At 39.9% G+C, this 22,746-nt stretch overlaps 1 protein-coding gene across 2 annotated transcripts in view; it reads right to left on the bottom strand.

Moving 5' to 3' along the window:
- Positions 1 to 22,746, bottom strand: part of Pi3K21B (phosphatidylinositol 3-kinase regulatory subunit alpha) — a 686,395-nt gene that overhangs the window by 641,020 nt on the left and 22,629 nt on the right. For both annotated transcript variants that reach the window (XM_076180200.1, XM_076180202.1), the window contains exons 4-5: positions 16,250 to 16,334; positions 13,920 to 14,024 (exon numbers count right to left, since the gene is read on the bottom strand). In XM_076180200.1, the coding sequence (XP_076036315.1) occupies positions 13,920 to 14,024; positions 16,250 to 16,334 (190 nt within the window). The remainder of the gene's footprint in view (positions 1 to 13,919; positions 14,025 to 16,249; positions 16,335 to 22,746) is intronic.

The following is a 22,746-nucleotide window of genomic DNA, read 5'->3' as shown; positions in this document are numbered from 1 at the left end:
TTTTATTCTGACGCAAAGCTCTCTTTTTATTCTGACCTTGTTTTTCAGCCTATATGTCGTCCATTTGGGAGTATTAGTATTCTTCCATATTGCTTTAAAGGGAATAAATTTATTTTGTGCATTCAAAATAAAAACGGTTACTGTACATTTCATCCAGATAGCTGACCATACTGTTAACCTCACACTTGTGAGTGACCTGACCCAAGGTGAGCATATTACCCTCTGTGACCTGACACCTGACTGCGCTAATGATATAAGAACATAAGAACATAAGAAATAAAGGAGACTGCAAAAGACCATATGGCCTACACTAGGCAGCTCCGTATCCATCACCACCTGTCGTCCCCATCCATAAAGTTGTCTAATCGTTTTTTTAAAACAACCGATAGTTTCAGCGCTTACTACGTGGTTACTAAGTTTATTCCATTCATCGACCACCCTATTGGTAAACCAATTCTTGCCTATTTCCTTCTTAAATCTAAATTTGTCCAGTTTATACCCATTACTGCGAGTCCTGCCCTGTTGTTTTATTATGATGACCTTGTTTGCATCACCCTTGTTATAGCCTTTGATCCACTTGAACACCTCTATTAGATCACCCCGCACTCTGCGTCTTTCCAGAGAGTGTAAGTTTAGGTGCCTAAGCCTCTCTTCGTAAGGCAAATTTCCGAGTCCTTGTATCATTTTGGTCATTCTTCTCTGTACTGATTCTAGTGAATTTATGTCCATTTTGTAGGACGGGGACCAAAACTGTACCGCATAGTCAAGGATGGGTCTAACTATCGCTAGATAGAGTTTAATAATTACCTCTGCACTTCTATTTGTTACCGTCCTAGCAATGAAGCCTAATGCTCTGTTTGCTTTATTTCTGGCGCTAATGCACTGCTTCCTGGTTTTAAGGTCCGGACTCACCAGAACTCCCAAGTCCCTCTCGCACTCAGATTTTTCTAAAAACGTGTCATCTAAGTTGTATCTATTTTTGGGGTTGTGTAGCCCTACGTTTAACACGCTACACTTAGAGATATTGAAGTTCATTTGCCATTTCACCGACCATGTTAACAGTTTATCAAGATCATCCTGCAGAATCTGGGCGTCTTCTCCTGACCTAATTAGGCGTCCTATTTTAGTGTCGTCCGCAAACTTACTAACATCACTATTTAACCCATCGTCTAAGTCGTTTATATACATAATGAACAATAAGGGACCCAAAACCGAGCCCTGGGGGACCCCGCTAGTAACATTGCCCCACCTAGATTTTATTCCATTTATGGTGACCCGCTGTTTTCTGTTACTAATCCAAGCTCTAATCCATTCTAACACTTTTCCTCCTATGCCATGGGCTTTGATTTTATTTAGTAGTCTCTGGTGTGGCACTTTGTCGAACGCTTTGCTAAAGTCAAGGTAAATAACATCGTAATTTTCATTGTTGTCTGACGCCTTATATACCTTAGTGTAAAAGGATAGAAGATTAGTCACGCATGACTTACCTTTGGAGAAACCATGCTGTGAATCACGAATTAAATTATGCCCTTCAATGTGTTCTCTGAGTCTATTTACTATTATTGATTCAAGCATTTTTCCTATAACCGATGTCAAACTGATTGGCCTGTAGTTGCATATGGTCGATCTATCTCCCTTCTTAAAAACAGGAACAACGTTTGCCTGCCTCCAAGCAGTTGGAACAGAACCAGTGTCTACCGATTTATTGAATATTTCAGTTAACTGGTCGCAGATTTCAAATTTACACTCTTTAAGCATTCTTGGAAAAATTTCGTCCGGACCCGGAGATTTTGTAGCTTTAAGTCTGTCAATCTGCTTGATAACTTCTTCTTTACTAATGCTGATATTAGTTAGGCTATTTTCTTCATCCCCTCTGAAAATCGGATCGCAGTCAGGTACTTTATCTAACCTCTCATTAGTAAACACCGATAGAAAATAATTGTTAAACTCCTCACTCATTTTTTCTTCCGATTCTATCATGACATTTTCGTCGTTTTTAATTGGTCCTATTCTTTCTTTATTTTTTGTTCTATAGAGGTGAAAGAAACCCTTTGGGTTGGATTTTGCTTGACTGGCAACCTTGATTTCATAATTACGTTTCGCTGAACGTGTATTCCTTTTAACCAGCTTTGCCATTTCGTTATATCTTGATCTAAGGTGTGATTCCCCGTTTTTTATTTTTACGTAAAGTCCTCTTTTAATTCCGATCTCATGTTTCAATCTGTCCGTCATCCATTTGGGAGTATTTTTTCGTATTGACTTTAGGGGGATAAATGTGTTTTGTGCATTAATAATTAGATCTGCCAGATTGCTATACATCTCATCCAAAGTACTGACCTGATTTTTGGGCCGTCGCCCCGAATCGACCTGACCCAAGGCACGCGCATCACTCTCTTTGACCCAGACCTGACCTAAGGTAAGCGTATTTCTCTCTTTGACCCAGACCTGACCCAAGGTACGCGTATCCTCCTTGCCCCACTTCTGACTATCAGCCCCGCAACGAGAATCAAGAATGTTTGAAACGTCCGGATTGTTTTTCGTATTCAATTTCAAATAGGTTTTTATATTGTCAAAGTTTGCTTTCCTGAAGTCTGGTACTTGAACGTTATTTGTACTTTTTATTTTTTCCCAAATAATATTAAATCTTATTTCTTGATGATCGCTAAAGCCTAGACTATCGCCCACTATTATGCTGCTAATTTGGTGCTCATTATTTGTTAGAATTAAGTCCAGGGTATTTTGTCCCCTCGTAGGATCGGTAATCATTTGTTTTAGGAAATTATCCTGCACCACATCTAGGAATTGTTTCGCTTCATGATCTCCTATTAAAGTTTCCCAGTCAATGTTTCTATAGTTAAAATCTCCCATGATTACAACGTTTTTGTACTGGGACGCTCTATGAATTTCATGAATTAGGGAATCAGTCTGCTCAATGCTAAGGTTAGGAGGTCTATACAAGACGCCAATAATAACTTTCTTATTCTTGCCTATAATCTCTACCCAAATAGATTCCGTACAGTCCTCTTCCTTAATCGAATTGTTGATAATACAGTTTAATGTATTTTTAACGAAAAGTGCTACACCTCCCCCATTCCTGCCGACCCTATCCTTATGAAAAAACTTATATCCTTCTATTTCGATTTCCGGAAGGAAATGTTTATCAGCCATGTTGATCCAGGATTCAGTAATGGCTATAATATCGAAATTTTCTACGCATGCTTTACCTCGCAGCAAATCAATTTTGTTAATTATGCTCCTACTATTTGTATAGTAAACTTTAAGTTTATCTTCCCTCCACCTGCTTTGGTGATTTTTTGTACAGTCCTCTAAGTTGTTTCTATTTCCTAAACTATATTCCGATACTTCCCCCCCTACTCCCACATAATCTACCCGAAAAAACCCTGTAGGATGCCTACTTCTCGCTCAAGGGATTCAGCAAGGAGCCGAAATCCTTTGGGAGACAAGTGCACTCCGTCCCTTGTGTATAGGTGATTTTTACCATAAAAGCGGTCCCAGTTGTCGACAAATGCCCATCCATTAGCCTTACAATGTTTTGCCAGCCTGCAATTCATTGCAATAGCCCTGGAATGCCACATGCCTCCAACTCTACGCCTCGGAAGGATTCCACATACTACAGGAACACCTCCCCTATTTCTGATCTTGTCTAGCGCATCTCGGTACCGCGCAAATAATTCCTCACTCCCTACCTTACCTATATCATTTCCTCCGGCACTTAAGCAAACTACTGGGTCCTTACCTTCCCCTACTAGACACTCTTCAATCCTATCTCTAACATCACCTATGCCCGCGCCGGGGAAACACACCTGCGTCCTATGCTTCCTATCTTTGTCGCAGAAAACCCTGTCTAAATACCTCACTTGACTGTCTCCTACTACCAAAATCTTACCTGTGGGCAGGGATCCAGCGTCTGCCCTTTTCTTCTTCTCTTGGATTTCATTAGTTCCTTCTTCCTGCAGATTTGCCAGCACTTGAAACGAGTTTTTGCATTTCAGTGGGGCTGGTGAGGACTTTTTTTCACTTTTCCGCATCTTATTTTTCACCGTATTCCATCCATGCTCATCGCTAATATTGCCTTCCGTATCATGGGCCTTCGAGCGGAGAACTCGATTCTCCTCCTTAAGGCACTTAACAGCATCCTCCAAGGCTTCAATTCTACTAAGTAGAGATTGTACCTCTTCGGCGCTGAACACAGTGACACATTCACTCGCCATATCGCTAACTGAAGCAGCTACCCGGTATGACCTGACCTGAGTGACGACTACTGTATCTTAGCCGTCATAGTTCTCTGGGTTGGTCTCGTATGTGACCAATTGTCTTAAATATTTTCTCATTTTATCAAAATTGGCTCTCCTGAATTCATGCACTAGAATGTTATTCGAACACTTCAATTCTTCCCATATAATGCTAAATCTTATTTTTTGATGATCACTAGAGCCTAGACTATGTCCCACTTTTACATTTCTAGTTAGATCTTCATTCTTAGTTGATAGTAAGTCCAGAGTATTCTCTTCCCTTGTAGGATCAATAATTGTTTTAGGAAATTATCTTGTACATCTAAAAAAAATTGTGCTTACTGATCTCCTACTAAATTTTCCCAGTCAATATTTCTATAGTTAAAATCCCCCCGCTCATATCCTCAAGTTGTTGTTCATGTCTGTATATATATATATATATATATATATATATACATATATATATATATATATATATATACATATATATATATACATATATATATATATATATATATATATATATATATATATAAAAGAGGGTAGAAAGAGGGGTTGAAGACAGATTGTTGCATTTTATAGGTAGGTTGTTTGTAAATAACAGCCAAGCAAGCTCCCTGAGCCCACTTTACCAATTTGTGTAGGTAATAAAATATTGTTTGTAAATAACAGCCCAGGAGCCCGAGTGTATATTTGCATGTTGCTGAGATGACATTCTTTTGTAACCTAAGTGAGAATTATCCAGAGACTCGAGATTACTCTAAGCAAACAATATTGCTCCAATGACTTGAAACAAAGAATCTGATTGGTGAAAGGGTGGAAAAAATTCAATTGGTTCACAAATAAACAATCATTCCCTTTGGAGAGGATCTTAGATATAAAGTTAGAAATCACTGGACTAAGGAAATCACAATGTCAGTGCAAAGCTCAAGTAGGATCTTGTATACATGCTCTCAGCAGATTCCTTGAAAAAACTTCAGGGTGTGCTGTTTACAAGAACTAACAGAAGAAAGATATAGAAGAAATAAGAGATCTGATTCACCTAGAGAGAAGATTAAAATTGGAGGGAGTCGCCATATCAACCTTGTCATGTACATCCAGCCAATACATCCCTAACTTTTGCCAAAAGCTTCTCACATATCTGCCTTACTACAAAAATTTGATTCAAGTATCCTCTTCCTTTCCTAAACCCACGCTGTCCTCCCCCAATTAGTCCCTCTGTCCCTCTTGTAATCCTCTCAACACTTTTCCGTATGATTCACCAACTATACTCAACAGACTGATCCCTATAAAGTTACTACATTCATATTTGTCCCTTTTTCCTTTGTAAAATGGAACTATACAAACACTCCCCCAGTCCTCTTGCAAATTCTCTTTCCTTGATATGGTTTAACGTCACAAACTCCCCGCTATCGGAAGGCTAGGATGGTGCCCCTCACAGAGGACTTTGTAGCATGAAATTTAAGCACACATTACACAACCTCACTAGCTAATCCTCTATAACTGTCTTCATTTTGTCTGACACTACTGGTACTAAGCCCTCTGGGCTGCATCTACTTTTGGAGAAGGGATAAGTGTGCTCCTTTGTGGTCTGGCGATGGTGTTGAACTGGCTGAAGGTCACACACTCTCTCAAGCCTTCATACATCTGTCCTCATTTGATCCAGTGGGGCTTCCTCTTGCTGGAGTAGCATGGCAGCAGCTTACTATTCAAATACATACAACAATCAACCACCTGTACCATGCAATGCATCCACACAAAAACATATTCACACCCAGATCCCTAAACAAGCTCTTCAACACAAAATAACTCACTCTTTCATCAAAACCCCTAAGACATCAGTCCTTCAGAAAAAAATTCTCAAGAGAGGGAAGAACCACACTAGCATGCTTGTGTTCAGTACATCTTCCAGCTCTAAAACAGTACAACACATAATAAGCCTGGCCACAGAATAATCAAATTGTTCTTGTTGCAACCACTACACACAAGACACTGAACACCTATGGCACTTTTGCAAAGTTTAGGAGGATATGTGACAGGAGACTGCTGAAAGTAATTGTGGACAAAAGTAAGGACATGAGATGTACAAGGAGAGAGGGTGACAGTGCATGGCGGATAAGTGTTAAAGAAGGCTGGAGGGAGTGAAGAGTTTTAAGTATTTAGGGTCACAGAGCAGAAAATGGAGGAGTGGTGGGGTGGGAATGGAGATTAATTACAGAGTAAGGGAAGCAAATAAATGTCTTGGAATGAAAAGTGTCATGAGAAATAGGTATCTGAAGATAAACACATTGACAAGACTGTATGAAGGGACAATTGTACCCACAACATTGTATTGGGCAAAAACTTGGAATTTAAGGGAGGAGAAAGGATTTTACATAAGTTAGAGATAAGGTGTTTAGGAAGTATGATGGGGATTATAAGAATGGACACTGAGAAATGAGGATGTGAGGCACAGACACCCACAGAGTGTGGGTAGAAAGTGAGCTGACAGAATGGGTTGATGAAAGAGTACCGAGATGGTCTGGGCATATGGAAAAATGTGTGAAGAAACACTAGCACAAAAAAAGTGAGGAAGGCAAAGGTGGATGGAGTGAACTTGAAAGGAAGACAGATAATGGGATGGAGGGTGTGACAGGAACTTTGAGGAAGAGGGAAATGACTGTCAGCCCGGCTAAGGAGAGGGCAACAGATAGGTGTGATTGGAGAGTGGTTCTGAATGGATGATGAATTGATGTGGCCTGAGGGGATTTCTTGTCTGCTCTAATATTTTGAGTAGATGAGACTGGAGGGTTGCCAAGGAATGAAATGGTGTAGGTAAACCAGCTTTGGCTGTTGAGCCCTGTCCTGGAGGTGCTGTGTCTTGCTGCATTCCTTAAGGCCTGGGCAGTGGGCAGCAAACAGATATGGACCTTCATTCACAAAGAGCTAAGATAATAGGGAAAACATATGGGTACTAGATGGGTGAGGTGTGTGTGAACAGTGGGTGCATGCCTTGGTTGGCCAACCCATTTATAAGGGGGAAAGGTCCTTTTGGTATTTGTATGTATTATAATAACTTTTCTTATTACTTTTCTTTTTGTATGCAAGAGCTTCAGTGTTGTGGTCCAAGTTTTGGGTGGGAAGGTTATGTGTGAATTGGTACATTGGTAATAATACTTTGATATCTTAAACTTTCTGCTTGTAAGTCTTTCCCATATTTTTCCTGGATCAATCAATCCATTGCCACTGGTCTCTCTTGCAGAAGACTTGCAGGCTCCAGGTAACTGGCAACAAACCCCAGGTGGTATCATAAGCCACTCAGGAAAGATATATTGCATTGCTGTCTGGGGATTGTTGGACATGGAGTGTCCTCCATGTGATGGGTGCATCTAGGACAGTTTGAATCTGTGGCCAGTCCTACTCTGTATTGGTACTATTTTAATGCTGGAGTGTCCTAAGTACAGGTGAGCCAGTGTGGTTCTTCTTCAGCCTGGGAGGGTTGTTTTTTCTGTGGGGCTTATGTCTGGAGGTTATTGTTTGAGCACTGAGTTTGGAGGTCCCTTTTGAAGGGCCCACTTAGTAATCCATGGATGTATGTGTTTCTGTGTGGATGTCCTGTGTGGTACAGGAGGTAGGTTGTTATGGATGTTTGAGTAGTATGCTGCTAGAGTTTTTTTTTCTGTTGGTGGTGCTTGTGAAATGTAGTGTGAAGGGTGTGTGGTGTTTGGAGTTCCTGTCTTTTTCATGTGATGTTCCATGGGGACGATTTTGGTTTCTGTATGTGTCTCATAAGGGTAATTTTGGTAAGTGCATCCTGTTATGCCTCTCAGTTTTCCATTCTGTGGAGTTTGTGTTTGTTGTGCTGATTGTTGGAAACTATGCTGCAGAGGCCTAGTTGAGAGTAGTTCTTATGAACAATTTATATATGGTTACTAGAGTTTTTCTGTTATTCAAAGTCAATGCTGGCATGTGTGGATGTTCTGCCACATGGTGTAGTGAGTGGGCTGTGTTTGTGGAGACTGCAGCAAGTGTTTGTGTGTCTCTCATGTCAAGGTGGTTCTTGACTTTGAGGACTTTCATTTCATAGTGTAGTTAGACTGTAGGTGTTGTATTTGTATAGCCTGTAATTGTTTGGTTCCCAACTTCTTCTAAGGGTTGGGTTAGTGTCCCATAATGTATATATGACCACATGAGGACCTTTATAAGGGGAACAAGCCCCTTAACACACACACACACACACATATATACTTATTTAATCTGTTTTTACTCGAGACTAATTGAGATAATACAAGAAACAGATGGATGGGCAGACTGCGCCTTCTTGGACTTGCAGAAAGTATTTGATAAGGTAGCACACAAAAAATTTATAAGTAAAATTGAAAAAATAGGAGGAATTCAAGGCAAACTGTTGGACTGGGTGAAGGATTTCTTAACTGGGAGAAAAATGAGAGTGGTACTTAGAGACAAAAATTCGAAATGGGAAGATGTAAAAAGTGGCATCCCACAAGGCTCTGTCTTGGCTCCTTTAATGTTTGCCATATACATAAATGATAGGAGTAAATTGTTACATGAACTTTTTTGCTGACGATGCCAAATTATTCAAGAGAAAGAAAACAGAAGAAGATTGCAGAACGCTACAAGATGACCTGGATAAAGTATGAGAATAGAGCCGGAAATATGAAATGAACTTCAACATCAAGAAATGTAGCATAATGGAATTTGGAAGAGGCAAAAATAGAGTTTCAGGAAAGTATACGATTGGAAACAAAGTAGTCAAAAAAGTAAACTCAGAGAGGGACCTAGGAGTAATCATCTCAAGTGATTTGACACCTGACAAACATGTAAATAAGTTATTTGGAGAGACCTACAACCTATTAAGATCAATGAAAGTGGCCTTCGACTACATGGATGAGGAGATGGTTAAGAAAATAATTATCACATTGATAAGACTGAAATTAGAATATGCTATATCAATGTGGGCACCTAGCACAAAGAAAAACACAAGAAAATTAGAAAGAATCCAAAGAGCAGCGACAAAAATGGCACCCACACTATCAAACTTGACATATGAACAAAGATTGGAGAAATTACAGTTGTCAACATTGGAGCAGAGAAGGGAAAGAGGCGATTTGTTGACCATTTTCAGAATTATGAAAGGGATGGAAGTTCTCGATAGAGATGACCTATTAAAATGGGACAAGAGGGAAACAAGAGGACATGAAAAGAAACTAAAGAAAGACAGTTACAGAAGAGACCTGAAAAAGAATAGTTTCCCACACAGAGTGATCAATGTCTGGAACAAATTGAACAGTGAAACAGTGAATGCCAGAAATATACAAGATTTCAAGAATAAACTAGACATGGAGAGATACAAAAATGGGTCACAACAAGCATAGCTCCTGTCCTGTAAAATGCAACTAAGTAAACACACACAAACACACACACACACACACACACACATATATATATATATATATATTTATCTATATATATATATGTATATATATATATATATATATATATATATATATATATATATATATATATATATATATATATTTCAAGTTCAGTCAAGTGGGCTTGGCAGTATTTTCCAATTATTTTGTATCTATTATGCTGGGTCATGATGGTCAGGTAATCTACATACATACATACATGTATGTAGATTACCCGACAATAATAACCCACCACATTATTATTGTCAGGTAATCTACATGTAAGAAAACAGTAATGGTGAAAGTACACCTTAAGGGATTCTACTGTATAGCCTTTTTGTATCTTAGATTTGGTTGTTTCAGGTTACTTTGCAATCTCTTTCTGCAATAAATTTAGTTAATCATTTCTTGTTATCATTAATCTATGTCTCAATGATCTTTTTGGAGAGTATGTGTCTCAGGTCATGTTGAAAGCCTTTATATCTATGGCAACTTTAACTGTTCTTTTTATCTATGTATCTATATACCAAAGGCTTTTTCCCCTTTACCATGGAGGAAGCAAAAACTCCTGACACCCTCCCAACTACTCCCAAACTCAAAAACACCCCTCCCTTTCAACTTATAGGCAATTCACTCAAACAATCTCAGTTAATTCTGCATTTTTAGTTGGCAGCTATGATGCAACATTTTCATATTTACATATTTCAATTTCCAATCTGAGTGTCACTCTTCTGACTATATATGTTGGTACAACCATATTCAAAGACTCAAGAAGATAATGAATACGAGATGATGAAAGCCGTAAACTAATCAATATCGAAAAACCATGAGCAGTATGTACTCAAGTCATGTTCAATTTTGACTTATGAGATTGATTGGGGTGGAGGGAGGGAGGGAGCAACATGCTGTGCTTCCCGCCACCCATCCATTATAAAAAGATAATCATATAAACCTTTCATTTTCTCTTTTATGTGTTACTTTATGGGATATGTGAAAGCACAGTCATATTCATGACTATTTTATATCACAGAATACATGTTAAATTTTACAACCAGCCTCATAATGACTGGACACAGAGATAATAAGTAAAATGCTGCATAAACATAGGTTCTACTATAGTGTGAGGTCTACCGTGTGACCCGCATTCCTTCAGAACGCTCCCTGCACCTGTCCATCAAACATGTGACCTGCCCAAATACATAAAAAATGTGAGCTGTCCACATGACCTGACCTAACCTAACCTATTTGCGTCATTCTTAGAAGATGAAGTGTATCAATAGAATAAATATATGGAAATATATGATAACATGTTTATTTTTACCTTTCTTCCTTTGATACGATTGTAATTAGAAATCCAATTATCTAAGCCATCTAGGATATGTACAAATTATGTGTTTATCGCTAAAATAAATATGTGGAAATGGTAGGCCTCACGCTATAGTACTAATGGGAGGTAGACCTCACACTATCGTGTGGTAGACCTCAGGCTATAGTAGTACCCAATATATTCCTTATCTTATAATCGCTATAATTACTTTGTACTATCGAGATGGAAAGCTTTGAAATAGGTAAACAAGGACTACTTCACTGAGCCAAGTGAAGAAATATAAAAATATTCTAAGGACACTTGCTGTTTCAGCCAGCTCAGCGGGGGAAGGGTGAGCAGGGCTGCCAACCGAAAATGCTTGATCAACTGAGATTCTTTGAATGAATTGAACATAAGAACATAAGAAATAAAGGAGACTGCAAGAGACCACAAGGCCCACACCAGGCAGTTCCGCATCCATCACCACCCGTCATCCCCATCCATAAAGTTGTCTAATCGTTTTTTAAAACAACTGATAGTTTCAGCGCTTACTACATGGTTACTAAGTTTATTCCATTCATCGACCACCCTATTAGTAAACCAATTCTTGCCTATTTCCTTCTTAAATCTAAATTTGTCCAGTTTGTACCCATTACTGCGAGTCCTGCCCTGTTGTTTTATTATGATGACCTTGTTTGCATCACCCTTGTTATAGCCTTTGATCCACTTGAACACTTCTATTAGATCACCCCGCACTCTGCGTCTTTCCAGAGAGTGTAAGTTTAGGTGCCTAAGCCTCTCTTCGTAAGGCAAATTTCCGAGTCCTTGTATCATTTTGGTCATTCTTCTCTGTACTGATTCTAATGAATTTACGTCCATTCTGTAGGACGGAGACCAAAACTGTACCGCATAGTCAAGGATGGGTCTAACTATCGCTAGGTAGAGTTTAATAATTACCTCTGCACTTCTATTCGTTACCGTCCTAGCAATGAAGCCTAATGCTCTGTTAGCTTTATTTCTGGCGCTAATACACTGCTTCCTGGTTTTAAGGTCCGGACTCACCAGAACTCCCAAGTCCCTCTCGCACTCAGATTTTTCTAAAAACGTGTTATCTAAGTTGTATCTATTTTCGGGGTTGTGTAGCCCTACGTTTAACACGCTACACTTAGAGATATTGAAGTTCATTTGCCACTTCACCGACCATGTTAACAGCTTATTAAGGTCATCCTGCAGAATCTGGGCGTCGTCTCCTGACCTAATTAGGCGTCCTATTTTAGTGTCGTCCGCAAACTTACTAACATCACTATTTAACCCTTCGTCCAAGTCGTTTATATACATAATGAACAACAAGGGACCCAAAACCGAGCCCTGGGGAACCCCGCTAGTAACATTGCCCCACCTAGATTTTATTCCATTTATGGTGACCCGTTGCTTTCTATTACTAATCCAAGCTCTAATCCATTCTAACACTTTTCCTCCTATGCCATGGGCTTTGATTTTATTTAGTAGTCTCTGGTGTGGCACTTTGTCGAACGCTTTGCTAAAGTCAAGGTAAATAACATCGTAATTTTCATTGTTATCTGACGCCTTATATACTTTAGTGTAAAAGGATAGAAGATTAGTCACACATGACTTACCCTTGGAGAAACCATGCTGTGAATCACGAATTAAATTATGCCCTTCGATGTGTTCTCTGAGTCTATTTACTACTATTGATTCAAGCATTTTTCCTATAACCGATGTCAAACTGATTGGCCTGTAGTTGCATATGGACGATCTATCTCCCTTCTTAAAAATAGGAACAACGTTTGCCTGCCTCCAAGCAGTTGGAACAAAACCAGTGTCTACCGATTTATTGAATATTTCAGTTAACTGGTCGCAGATTTCAAATTTACACTCTTTAAGCATTCTTGGAAAAATTTCGTCTGGACCCGGAGATTTTGTAGCTTTAAGTCTGTCAATCTGCTTGACTACTTCCTCTTTACTAATGCTGATATTAGTTAGACTACTTTCTTCATCCCCTCTGAAAATCGGATCGCAGTCAGGTACTTTATCTAACCTCTCATCAGTAAATACCGATAGAAAATAATTGGTAAACTCCTCACTCATTTTTTCTTCCGATTCAATCATGACATTTTCATTGTTTTTAATTGGTCCTATTCTTTCTTTATTCTTTGTTCTATAGAGGTGAAAGAAACCCTTTGGGTTGGATTTTGCTTGACTGGCAACCTTGATTTCATAATTACGTTTCGCTGAACGTGTATTCCTTTTAACCAGCTTTGCCATTTCGTTATATCTTGATCTAAGGTGTGATTCCCCGTTTTTCATTTTTACGTAAAGTCCTCTTTTCATTCCGATCTCATGTTTCAATCTGTCCGTCATCCATTTGGGAGTATTACTATTTTTCCGTATTTTTTCACTCAATGCCAACACATCCATCTTTCTTCTTACATACTGCCTATCTCATCCATGCACATTAGAAGGCCCATACCTTAGGGTTCTGGTTGGAAAACTCCCAGACCCTCTTATGCTTTTTTTTTTTTTTTTTTTTTTTTTTTTTTTTTTTTTTTTTGTGTGTGTGTGTGTGTGTGGGAGCATTCAGTGGCAGTATTCATTCTTCCCTACCACAGGGTTCGGCAAAAAAAGGAAGAAATATTCAGAGAAGTGGTACAGACCAGTATTAAGAATAGGGGGCCAGCATAATGGAGGGACAGTTGCAGTATAATAGAGTACATCATTTCTCTGAGCTGAGATTTCCTCTAACACAGACAAAATGTTGTGTGGCTCTGGTCTGTAGGGGCATCCCATATAGACCCTACAGTATCAGCTGCATTGCTACTGAGCAGATTTTAACCTCACAATAACATGCACCCAATACCCCAAACAAGGTATTCATTAATGACAAAGTACATATATCAAAATAGAAACATCACTGTAAGTACTCACAGTGTAGGCAGAGGACGGGTGTAAGGAAGTAAGTGACCTCTAAGCGATGTGAAGGTGATGTTAAACCATGGCTGCTCTGACTCATAGTAAGGCTGTGTCGAGGCACTGCAATGAAAAAGAAACAGATTCAAATTGGCACTGAATCTAATAAAAATTATATTTTCCTACTTAAATTAAGTTAACATAAAAAAAGAACTTATAAAGTATATTCCTTCTAAAGACCATAGATTAACATTGTAAGAACACAAATACAATAAAGTACAAGATTATGTACCCTCAGTGTCACTTTTCTAAGAACCATGCAGTTCATAGAAAGCCAGTGCAGGACATTGAGTGGACTTACATATTTTTGCCAAGATCATGGGCCAAGTCTATGTACTGAGAGCCCTTTCCCTCTGTAAAGGATAGTAGGGTAGAGGCTGTTTCTAAGAGATGGGTAATTTCACTTTTAAGACATCAGTGGCATCACTATGTGTTCTTGTGTGAATAAGTTGCAAGGCATAAGCAGCAGGTTGTTGCAGATATTTCAGTAGTATGATGCCTTATATTTACACTTGTTATGTTTGTGTTCTGTGATGGAACGAAAACCTCTTGCACAGAAATATGTCTATCATTCTAATGTACTGCTTTATGGGAGAGGATTATTTTCTGTGTGTATATGGTCTATTGGAATGGTTTTAGTGCATCCCGTTATTATAGTTGTTGTTGTTGTTTCATTTTGTATAACTAGTAGGGTATGCATGTTTTCTTGATTGTAGGAAAACATAATGTGGAGGTGAAAGTGTCTGTCTATACACCAAAGGCTTCTTCCCATTTATAAGGTTCTGGTGTGGCAGAATCTACATTGTGGGACAACCCCCCAACCCCAGAAGATATGGGAGGCCAATACATCACAAGAAACCCTTCCACACTGGAGGGTAACATGTATGATTGTGAGCAGCTTTGGTTGTCCTGGGCAAATACCACAACACTTGCCCAAAAAAATACAATTTCACGTTTTTTGAACACTGAGGGATGATTCTCCAGCAATCATCCCTCTTCTTCTCCTATTGGCAGGATATGTAGAGAGCAACTCTGGACCCACCACAAATTACACATGTCCATCATGCTCCAAATCCATCACTTCAAGCCATAAGACAAAGGACTCGGTTCAATGCAACTTATGCAAAAACCGGGCCCAACTCACCTGCACAACACTTGCTGAAATAAAACACTAAACAAACACCTAGACCTGTTCCTCATGCCCACCCCTGATCTCATCTTCACCTCCCCATCTTCCCCCACACCCCTAATCTTGCCCTCCCCCTCCTCCTAACCTTGATTGTAATCCTCCCCCATCCATACCCCCACCACGTGAAGCAACCTCAAACATGTCAGAACACGCAGGATCAACATATTAGAATTAAACATTAATGGCATGAGCAGGAAAAAAATTAACTCACACACTTTCTCAAACAACACAACATTCACATTGCCATCATACATACATATATATGCGTAAGTAACCACCAGGAAAAGTAAACTAACACAAATCAATCAACACAAGAAATACGTTAGAGAGGGAAACCAATCTAGCGGTATATTCAACCACATGGACCATTTTAACCACCCAGTTGACTGGGATAACGCTAAAGTCATCACATACAACAACAACATAACAGAAAGAAATTTAATTGAATGCAGTTTGATCAAATCTAGTAAGGGATAAATGTTAATCTTCATCAAGGTTTGTACAAATTAGATATTTTTATTTCTCATGAAATTTCAAAATTGTTTAAATTGTAATATAAATTATGAGCAGTTGTCCCATACTTGTTGGTTACCAGGACGGCCCAAACGTCCGTCACGTGTACTTCTTCCACTACCTCTCCGAATGCCCTCTTCACTGTGTCATATATTCTGTACCTTGTTTCTTCATTTTATAATTCCTTCTTTGTATCTGCACTGAAGATGTAATTATACGAAAGCGCTCTGCTTTGTTAGTTTACTTTTCCTAGTGGTTACTTACGCATTTGTGGACACACGCTCCTAGTGTTTTTATTGCATATATATATATATACTTACCAAAGTGGGATAAGAGAAACACAAGAGGACATGGAAGGAAACTCAAAAAAGAGTTATAGAGGAGACCTGAAAAATAATAGCTTTCCCCACAGAGTGGTGGGTGTATGGAACATACTAGATGAAACAATAGTGTGTGCAAAAACAATAAAAGGATTTAAGAGCAAATTAGATATGGCGAGATACTGAGACAGGACACCACAAGCATAGCTCCCCTTCCCGAAAGATACAACTAGGTAAATACACATGCATATACTGTTTATACTAACCAGAGCTCTTGGAAATGGTTGACTGGTTCACAGGGATATAGCCAGAGTCCTCCTGGGAAGAAATGCTGCTTTGTCCAACATAGAGCTGAAATGCAATTTTTACATTAGTTGAGGTGAACACTATTAATATCAGTAAAACTTTGAACAAGGTGAAGTAAAAGTTTGTTATCTGTTAATCTATATATCTATTTACCAAGGGCTTCTTCCTCCCTATATGGGAGGTAGCCAAATCAAAGGCACATATCCATTCCCATGCACCACCTTTATTTCCCTCTTATCTTAGCTCCTCATGGATGATGGGTCACCCTTGTCTCCTGCCCACTGCCCAGGTCAGAAGCAATGCAGCAAGACACAGCACATCACAGCAAGGCTGTTTCACTTAATCAGTGACCCCTATTCTCCATCCCCTCATGCAAAAAATAGAGAGGACAGGGAGAAACCCCTTTCGGCTGCATCAAAATATCATCCAAGCACAACCAATCCCCACTCCCCTAATCCCCAGCCTTCTCCTTTCCTTGTTAAACTGACATAGAAAAGACAGAAGTCAGGGAGAAAATCCCTTAAGGCTGCATCAAAGTATCATTCATACACACCCATTCTTCACTCACCCCTATCCCCTACTTTCTCCCTTCCTTGTTCAACAGATATCCCCCTCTTTCACCCCCATCCATCCATCTCATCCTCAGTCCTCCCCTCAAGTTCATTCCATCCACCTCTACCTTCCACACCTCTTTTGCTGATTTTTCTTCACTCATTCTTTCCATATGTCTAAATCTAACCCATCCCAGTGCTCTTTCATTAGTCCTATGTCCCATCTCCTTTTCCACTCTCACTCTTCCCCTCACCTCCTCATTTCTCACTCTACCCAACCATACTTCTCAGACACTTCATCTCAAACACATTTAAACTTCGCCTTTCTGCCTCTCTTAAGTTCCAAGTTGGTACAATCACCCCTTATATAATCTTCTTTACATTCATTACCAGATGCCAATTTCTCATAAAAAATTTCAAATCCCCAAGACATTTACTTGCTTAAGAACATACATAAGAATGAAATAGATTGCAAGAGACCATAATGCCTACACAAGGCCAATCAATGTCCATTACTACCTATCATCTCCATCCATAAAGTTATCTAACCTTCTCTGGCAGAAAAAATAAAAATAAAATAAAATAAAATATAATAAATAAATTATAGTTTCAGTACTCACTACATGGTTACTAAGTCTATTCCACTTGTTAACTACTCTCCTGGTAAACCAGTTCTTGTCTATTTCTTTCTTAAATCTAAATTTGTCCAATTTAAATTAATTACTGAGAGTCCTGTCATTGTCGTATTATGATGACCTTGTTTGCATCACCCTTATACAACCCCACCAATTTGAATATCTATTAGATCACCCCACATTCTACATCTCTACAGAGTGTAAATTAAGGTGTCTAAGCCTATCTTTATAAGGTAAATTTCTGAGTCCATGTATCATTTTGGTCATTCTCCTCTGTACTGATTCTAGTTAATCAATATCCATTCTACAAGATGGAAACCAAAACTGTACCACATAGTCAAGGATGGGTCTATCAGCAGATAGTTTGATAACTATATTTGTACTTTCGTTTGTTACTGTCATAGCAATAAATCCTACTACCCTGTTAGCTATATTCCTGATGTTAATGCACTGTTTCCTAGATTTAAGGTCAGGCCTCACTAGCACTCCCAAATCTTTCTTACATTCAGTTTTCTCTAAAATGGTGTTATCTAAGCTACACCTGTTTTCTGGGTTGTGTAAATCTACAACACAGTGCACTTTGTGATATTTAAGTTCATTTGCCACTTCACCAACCATGCAATGTTAAGATCTTCCTACAGTATCCCAGCATCTTCCTGACCTAATATGGCATCCTATTTTAGTGTCACCCACAAACTCACTAACATCACTAATGATCCCATTGTTCAAGTTGTTTATATACATAATGAACTATAGGGTACCCAAAACCAAGCCTTGGAGAACTCCACTATTAGCACTACCCCATTAGGATTTTACCCAGTTAATGGTGACTTGCTATTTTCTATCACTAATCCATTCAAACACTTTTAGTCCTATGTCATGGGCTTTGACTTTACCCAGTAGTCTCTGGTTGGGCACTCTTTTGAACACTATGCTAAAGTCAAGGTAAATGATATCATAAATATTATCATTATCTGCTGTCTCACAGCCATTAGTGTAAAAGAATAAAAGGTTAGTTACACATGACCCACCCTTGGTGAACCCATGCTGTGAGGCACAAATCAAATTATGGCTCTTGATGTGAGCTTTGATTCTACATACACACACATACAAATGGCTTTTTTCCTCTTACATAGAAGGAAGCCAAAGTCAAATGGCATAATTCCACTCCCACCCATTTCATCCCCACCCACTCTACTCCCATTCACCACCCCTTCCTCCCTCCCTCTATTCTTGGCTCCTCCTGGATGACAGGTCATCCCTACATCTCACCCATTACCCTGGGTCAGAAGCAATGCACCAAGACACAGCACATCTACAGCAAGGCCACTTCACTTAATTGGTGACCCCCTCCCCTCTGTCCCCTCATGCAGAAAAAGAGAAGCAAAAACTTAAAGAAATCCCTTTTGGCTGTGTCAAAATATCATTCACACATAAACACTCCCTAACCCCCCCACCCCCACCCACTCCCTTCAATGCATCACAGCATTATTCATACACAGCTATTCTCCACTCACCCCTATCTCCTCTCTTCTCCCTTCCACAACAGACATCCCCTTCTTTTTCAACACCCCTTTTACTCCATCCATCCATCCATCTCATCCTTGGTTGTCCCCTCATGTTCACTCCATCCATCTCTGCCTCCTACACCTCTTTTACTGATCTTGCTTCACTTCTTTCCGTTTCCAAATCATCCCAATACTCTTTCATCAACTCTATCTCCCAACTCCTTTTCCACTCCCACTCTCCTCCTCACCTCCTCATTTCTCACTCTATCTAGCCTAGTACCTGCTACCATACTTCAGACATTTCATCTCAAACACATTTAAACTCTTCCTCTCTTATGTTCCATGTTTCTGCCCCATACAGTGCTGTCAGCACAATCACCCTTTCATACAATCTCCTCTTAGCATCCATTCCCAAATGTCTATTTCTCATTACACTTTTTAATCCCCCAAGGCATTTACTTGCTTCTCTCAATCTACATTCTACCTCCACCTCCACTCCTGCATTTCCCACCACATGTGCCCCCAAATGCCTAAAGTTATCCACTTCCTCCAGTCTCTCTCCCTTAATACTTCCAATTTGCTGCCATCTTCTCCCTTTGTACATCTCATCACCTTACTTTTACCCACATTTACATTAAACTTCCTCCTCTCTCACACCTTCCCAAACTCCATACTATCTTCCTTAATTCCTCCTCTAATCCTGCCACAAGCACAGTGTCACCAGCAAACAACAACTGACTCACCTCCCCCTTTTGTCCATTTTCTATAACCATCTCCATTCCCTTTGCATTTACCTCCCACACCACTCCATTCATGTAAAAACTTAACAGCCATGGTGACATGAAACATCCCTGGTGAAGTCCCACCTTTACCTCAAACCACTCACCATCTCCATTTCTAATTCTAATACAGGCTCTACTACTCTCATAAAAACTCTTGACTGATTTTAACAGCTTTCTTCCTATCCCATATATCTGCAATAACTCCAACAGTGCCTTTCTGTCTACCTTGTCATAAGCCTTTTCTAAATTTATAAAGGCCTAAAAAACATCCTTACCCTTTGCTAAAGTTTTCTCACATATCTGTCTTACCACAAAAATCTGATCCATGCAAACCCTACCTTTCCTAAACCCACTCTGTTCCTCACCAATGATTCCCTCTGTTCCTCTCCTAATTCTCTCAATCAAAATCCTCCCATAAGCCTTCCCAACTACACTCAACAAACTGATCCCTCTGAAACTACTACACTCACATTTGTCCCCTTTTCCCTTGTGAAGCGGAACTATACAGGCACTCCTCCAGCACCCTACCCTCTTTTAGACATACATTAAACAACATCACCAGCCAGTCCACCATCAATGTACCTTTTTTAGACACTGCATGGCACCCATCTAACCCAGGTGCCTTGCCTGCTCTCATCATCTTAACTGCTTTCACCTCATCTTCTCTTATTTCTCCCCTATTTTCTTCATCCATCACTGTCATTTTCTTAGCACCTCCCACTGCAACCACCTTCCCCTCCCTTCACATTTAATAACTCCCCAAAATACTCTGCCCATCTTCCTCTTACTGCCACATCAGTTTTTATCTCTCCATCTGCACCTTTTACCTTTTCTTCTCTACTTGATTCGCCTCCACTTCCTCTCTTAATTTCCTTCTAAATCATCTATCACTTTCAATTTTTTTTGTCATACTCTTTCCCATTTTATATGTGCTCTTCTTTTTGCCTCCTTTGTCTTATGTTTTACTTCTCTTCTTTTTTCTCTGTACCTTTCATATGTTTCTCTCATCCTATTTTGCAACCAGTCTGTGAATGCTCATTTCTTCTCTTCTACAACCTTCTAGCTCTGATTCTGTTAGCTATTATTGATTCTAGCATTTCACCTACAACCAATGTCAAACTGATTGGCTGTAGTTGTGCATAGAAGATTTAGCACCTTTTTTGAAAATAGGAACAATGTTTGCCTGCCATTTCTCTCAACCAGCAATTTGCCTCCACCCCCTCCTCCATTTCCTGCCACAAGCAACCCCAAATACTTAAAACTATCTACTTTCTCCAGCTTCTATCCTAAAGACTTCCTTCCAACTTGCTGCCATCCTCTCCCCTTGCACATCTCATCACCTTACATCTACCCACATTTACCTTCAACTTTCTCCTATTGCATACCTTCCAAAACCACATCAATAACTGCTTTAATCCCTCCTTTGTCCCTGCCACAAGTGCAGTGTTATCTGCAAACAACAACTGACTTATCTCCCAGTTTCTCCATTAACTTTAACCATCTCCAATCTCCTGCCCATTGCCCTTGTATTCACCTCCAGCACCACCCGATCCATGTACACATTGAACAACCATGGCAACATGACACAGCCCTGACATAGTCCCACCTTAACCTCAAACCACTCACTCTCTTCATTTCCAATTCTAACGCAGACTCTACTACTCTCATAAAAACTCATGACTGCCCTTAACAGTTTCCCCCCAATCCCATATATCTGGAATACCTCCTACAGTGCCACTTAAAGTACCTACATCTTACTTGAGCCGCCTTTAACAACCTGCATGGGAAACTTGGTGGACGAATTCTTCCCTCCCCCTACCACAGCAGACAGAGGCCAGAATGAAAATACATAATCAAAGATGGGGTACAGAACAGTTTTAAGAGGGAACAGCACAACAGAGGGATAGTCATAGTACAAAAAAAGTAGTATTATTCCTTTTGGAGTAAAGATTTTCTCTAACACGGACAAAATTATGTGTGGCTCTGGTCTATAGGAGTTCCCCAAAACAGTACTTAAAGCATTGGTTGCAAGCTACTGTGCAATTAATAAAGCACAATAACATGCAATCAATACCCCAGTCAGAGGGCTTATCTGTTAATAATCAATAGACATACAAATCTTCATCAAAGTTCTGCTAATTCAATACCACAGTTGCAAGAATTATTCCTTTTAATAGATTTAACATATGCTAGAGTTGGATTTCATTAAGCTTGGGAATGTAGTTGAAAAGGCAAACTTATTTGAAAGATGTTAGGAAGAATGGTTTTTCATGTAGTTGTATAGACTTATGGAACAAGTTGGATGAAAATAAAATCCTGACCAACAACATATCTGAATTTAAAGTAAAGTCTGATGAGTGGAGGCAAAGTGAGAGAACCCCATGAACACAGCTCCAACATTATCTAGGTATTAGTAGTCCTCACTTCCCTCCTCACCTCTGGCTCGTGGATCCTGCTTTCTCACTTCCTCCCTCTGTTTTGCTCCCTCGCAAGCAGATACAACTTGAAACACAGTTGTCACTTCCCTTGCCGTCTCGTCCCCCCACCCCCCGGCACCCAACATTCATTGTTAAATAAACCAACTCTCTCTCCACCAGAGTTTGCCTTCAACCAGCCTAAATGGCTGCCCAATGTGGAGCAGACTACCAGCTTAACATTTGGTGCCCAATGTGGGGCCCCTGATCCTGCTCCACCAGCTACCACTTGACCTGCCAGATCTTCTGCCACCACTGTCTGCCACTTGACTGCTGCCAGCTGCCACTTGATCTCCTACCGCTGTCTGCCACTGGACTGCTGCCAGATCGTCTGCCACTGCTGTTTGCCGCTCAACTGCTGCCACCCACCACTTTTTCTGCCAGATCACCTGTCCACCAGCTAGCCTGCCAGGTCATCTGTCGACTGCCAATTTGACTCCCCGCACTTTCGCCTACCACTGGTATCTGCCTTCACTTGTCTGCCAGATTGCTTGCCACCGTGATGGC

Source organism: Oratosquilla oratoria, chromosome 44 (assembly GCF_046742065.1).
Source record: "Oratosquilla oratoria isolate Oo_2021 chromosome 44, ASM4674206v1, whole genome shotgun sequence".
Taxonomy (NCBI): domain Eukaryota; kingdom Metazoa; phylum Arthropoda; class Malacostraca; order Stomatopoda; family Squillidae; genus Oratosquilla; species Oratosquilla oratoria.
This window is presented reverse-complemented; position numbering and strand designations above follow the sequence as displayed.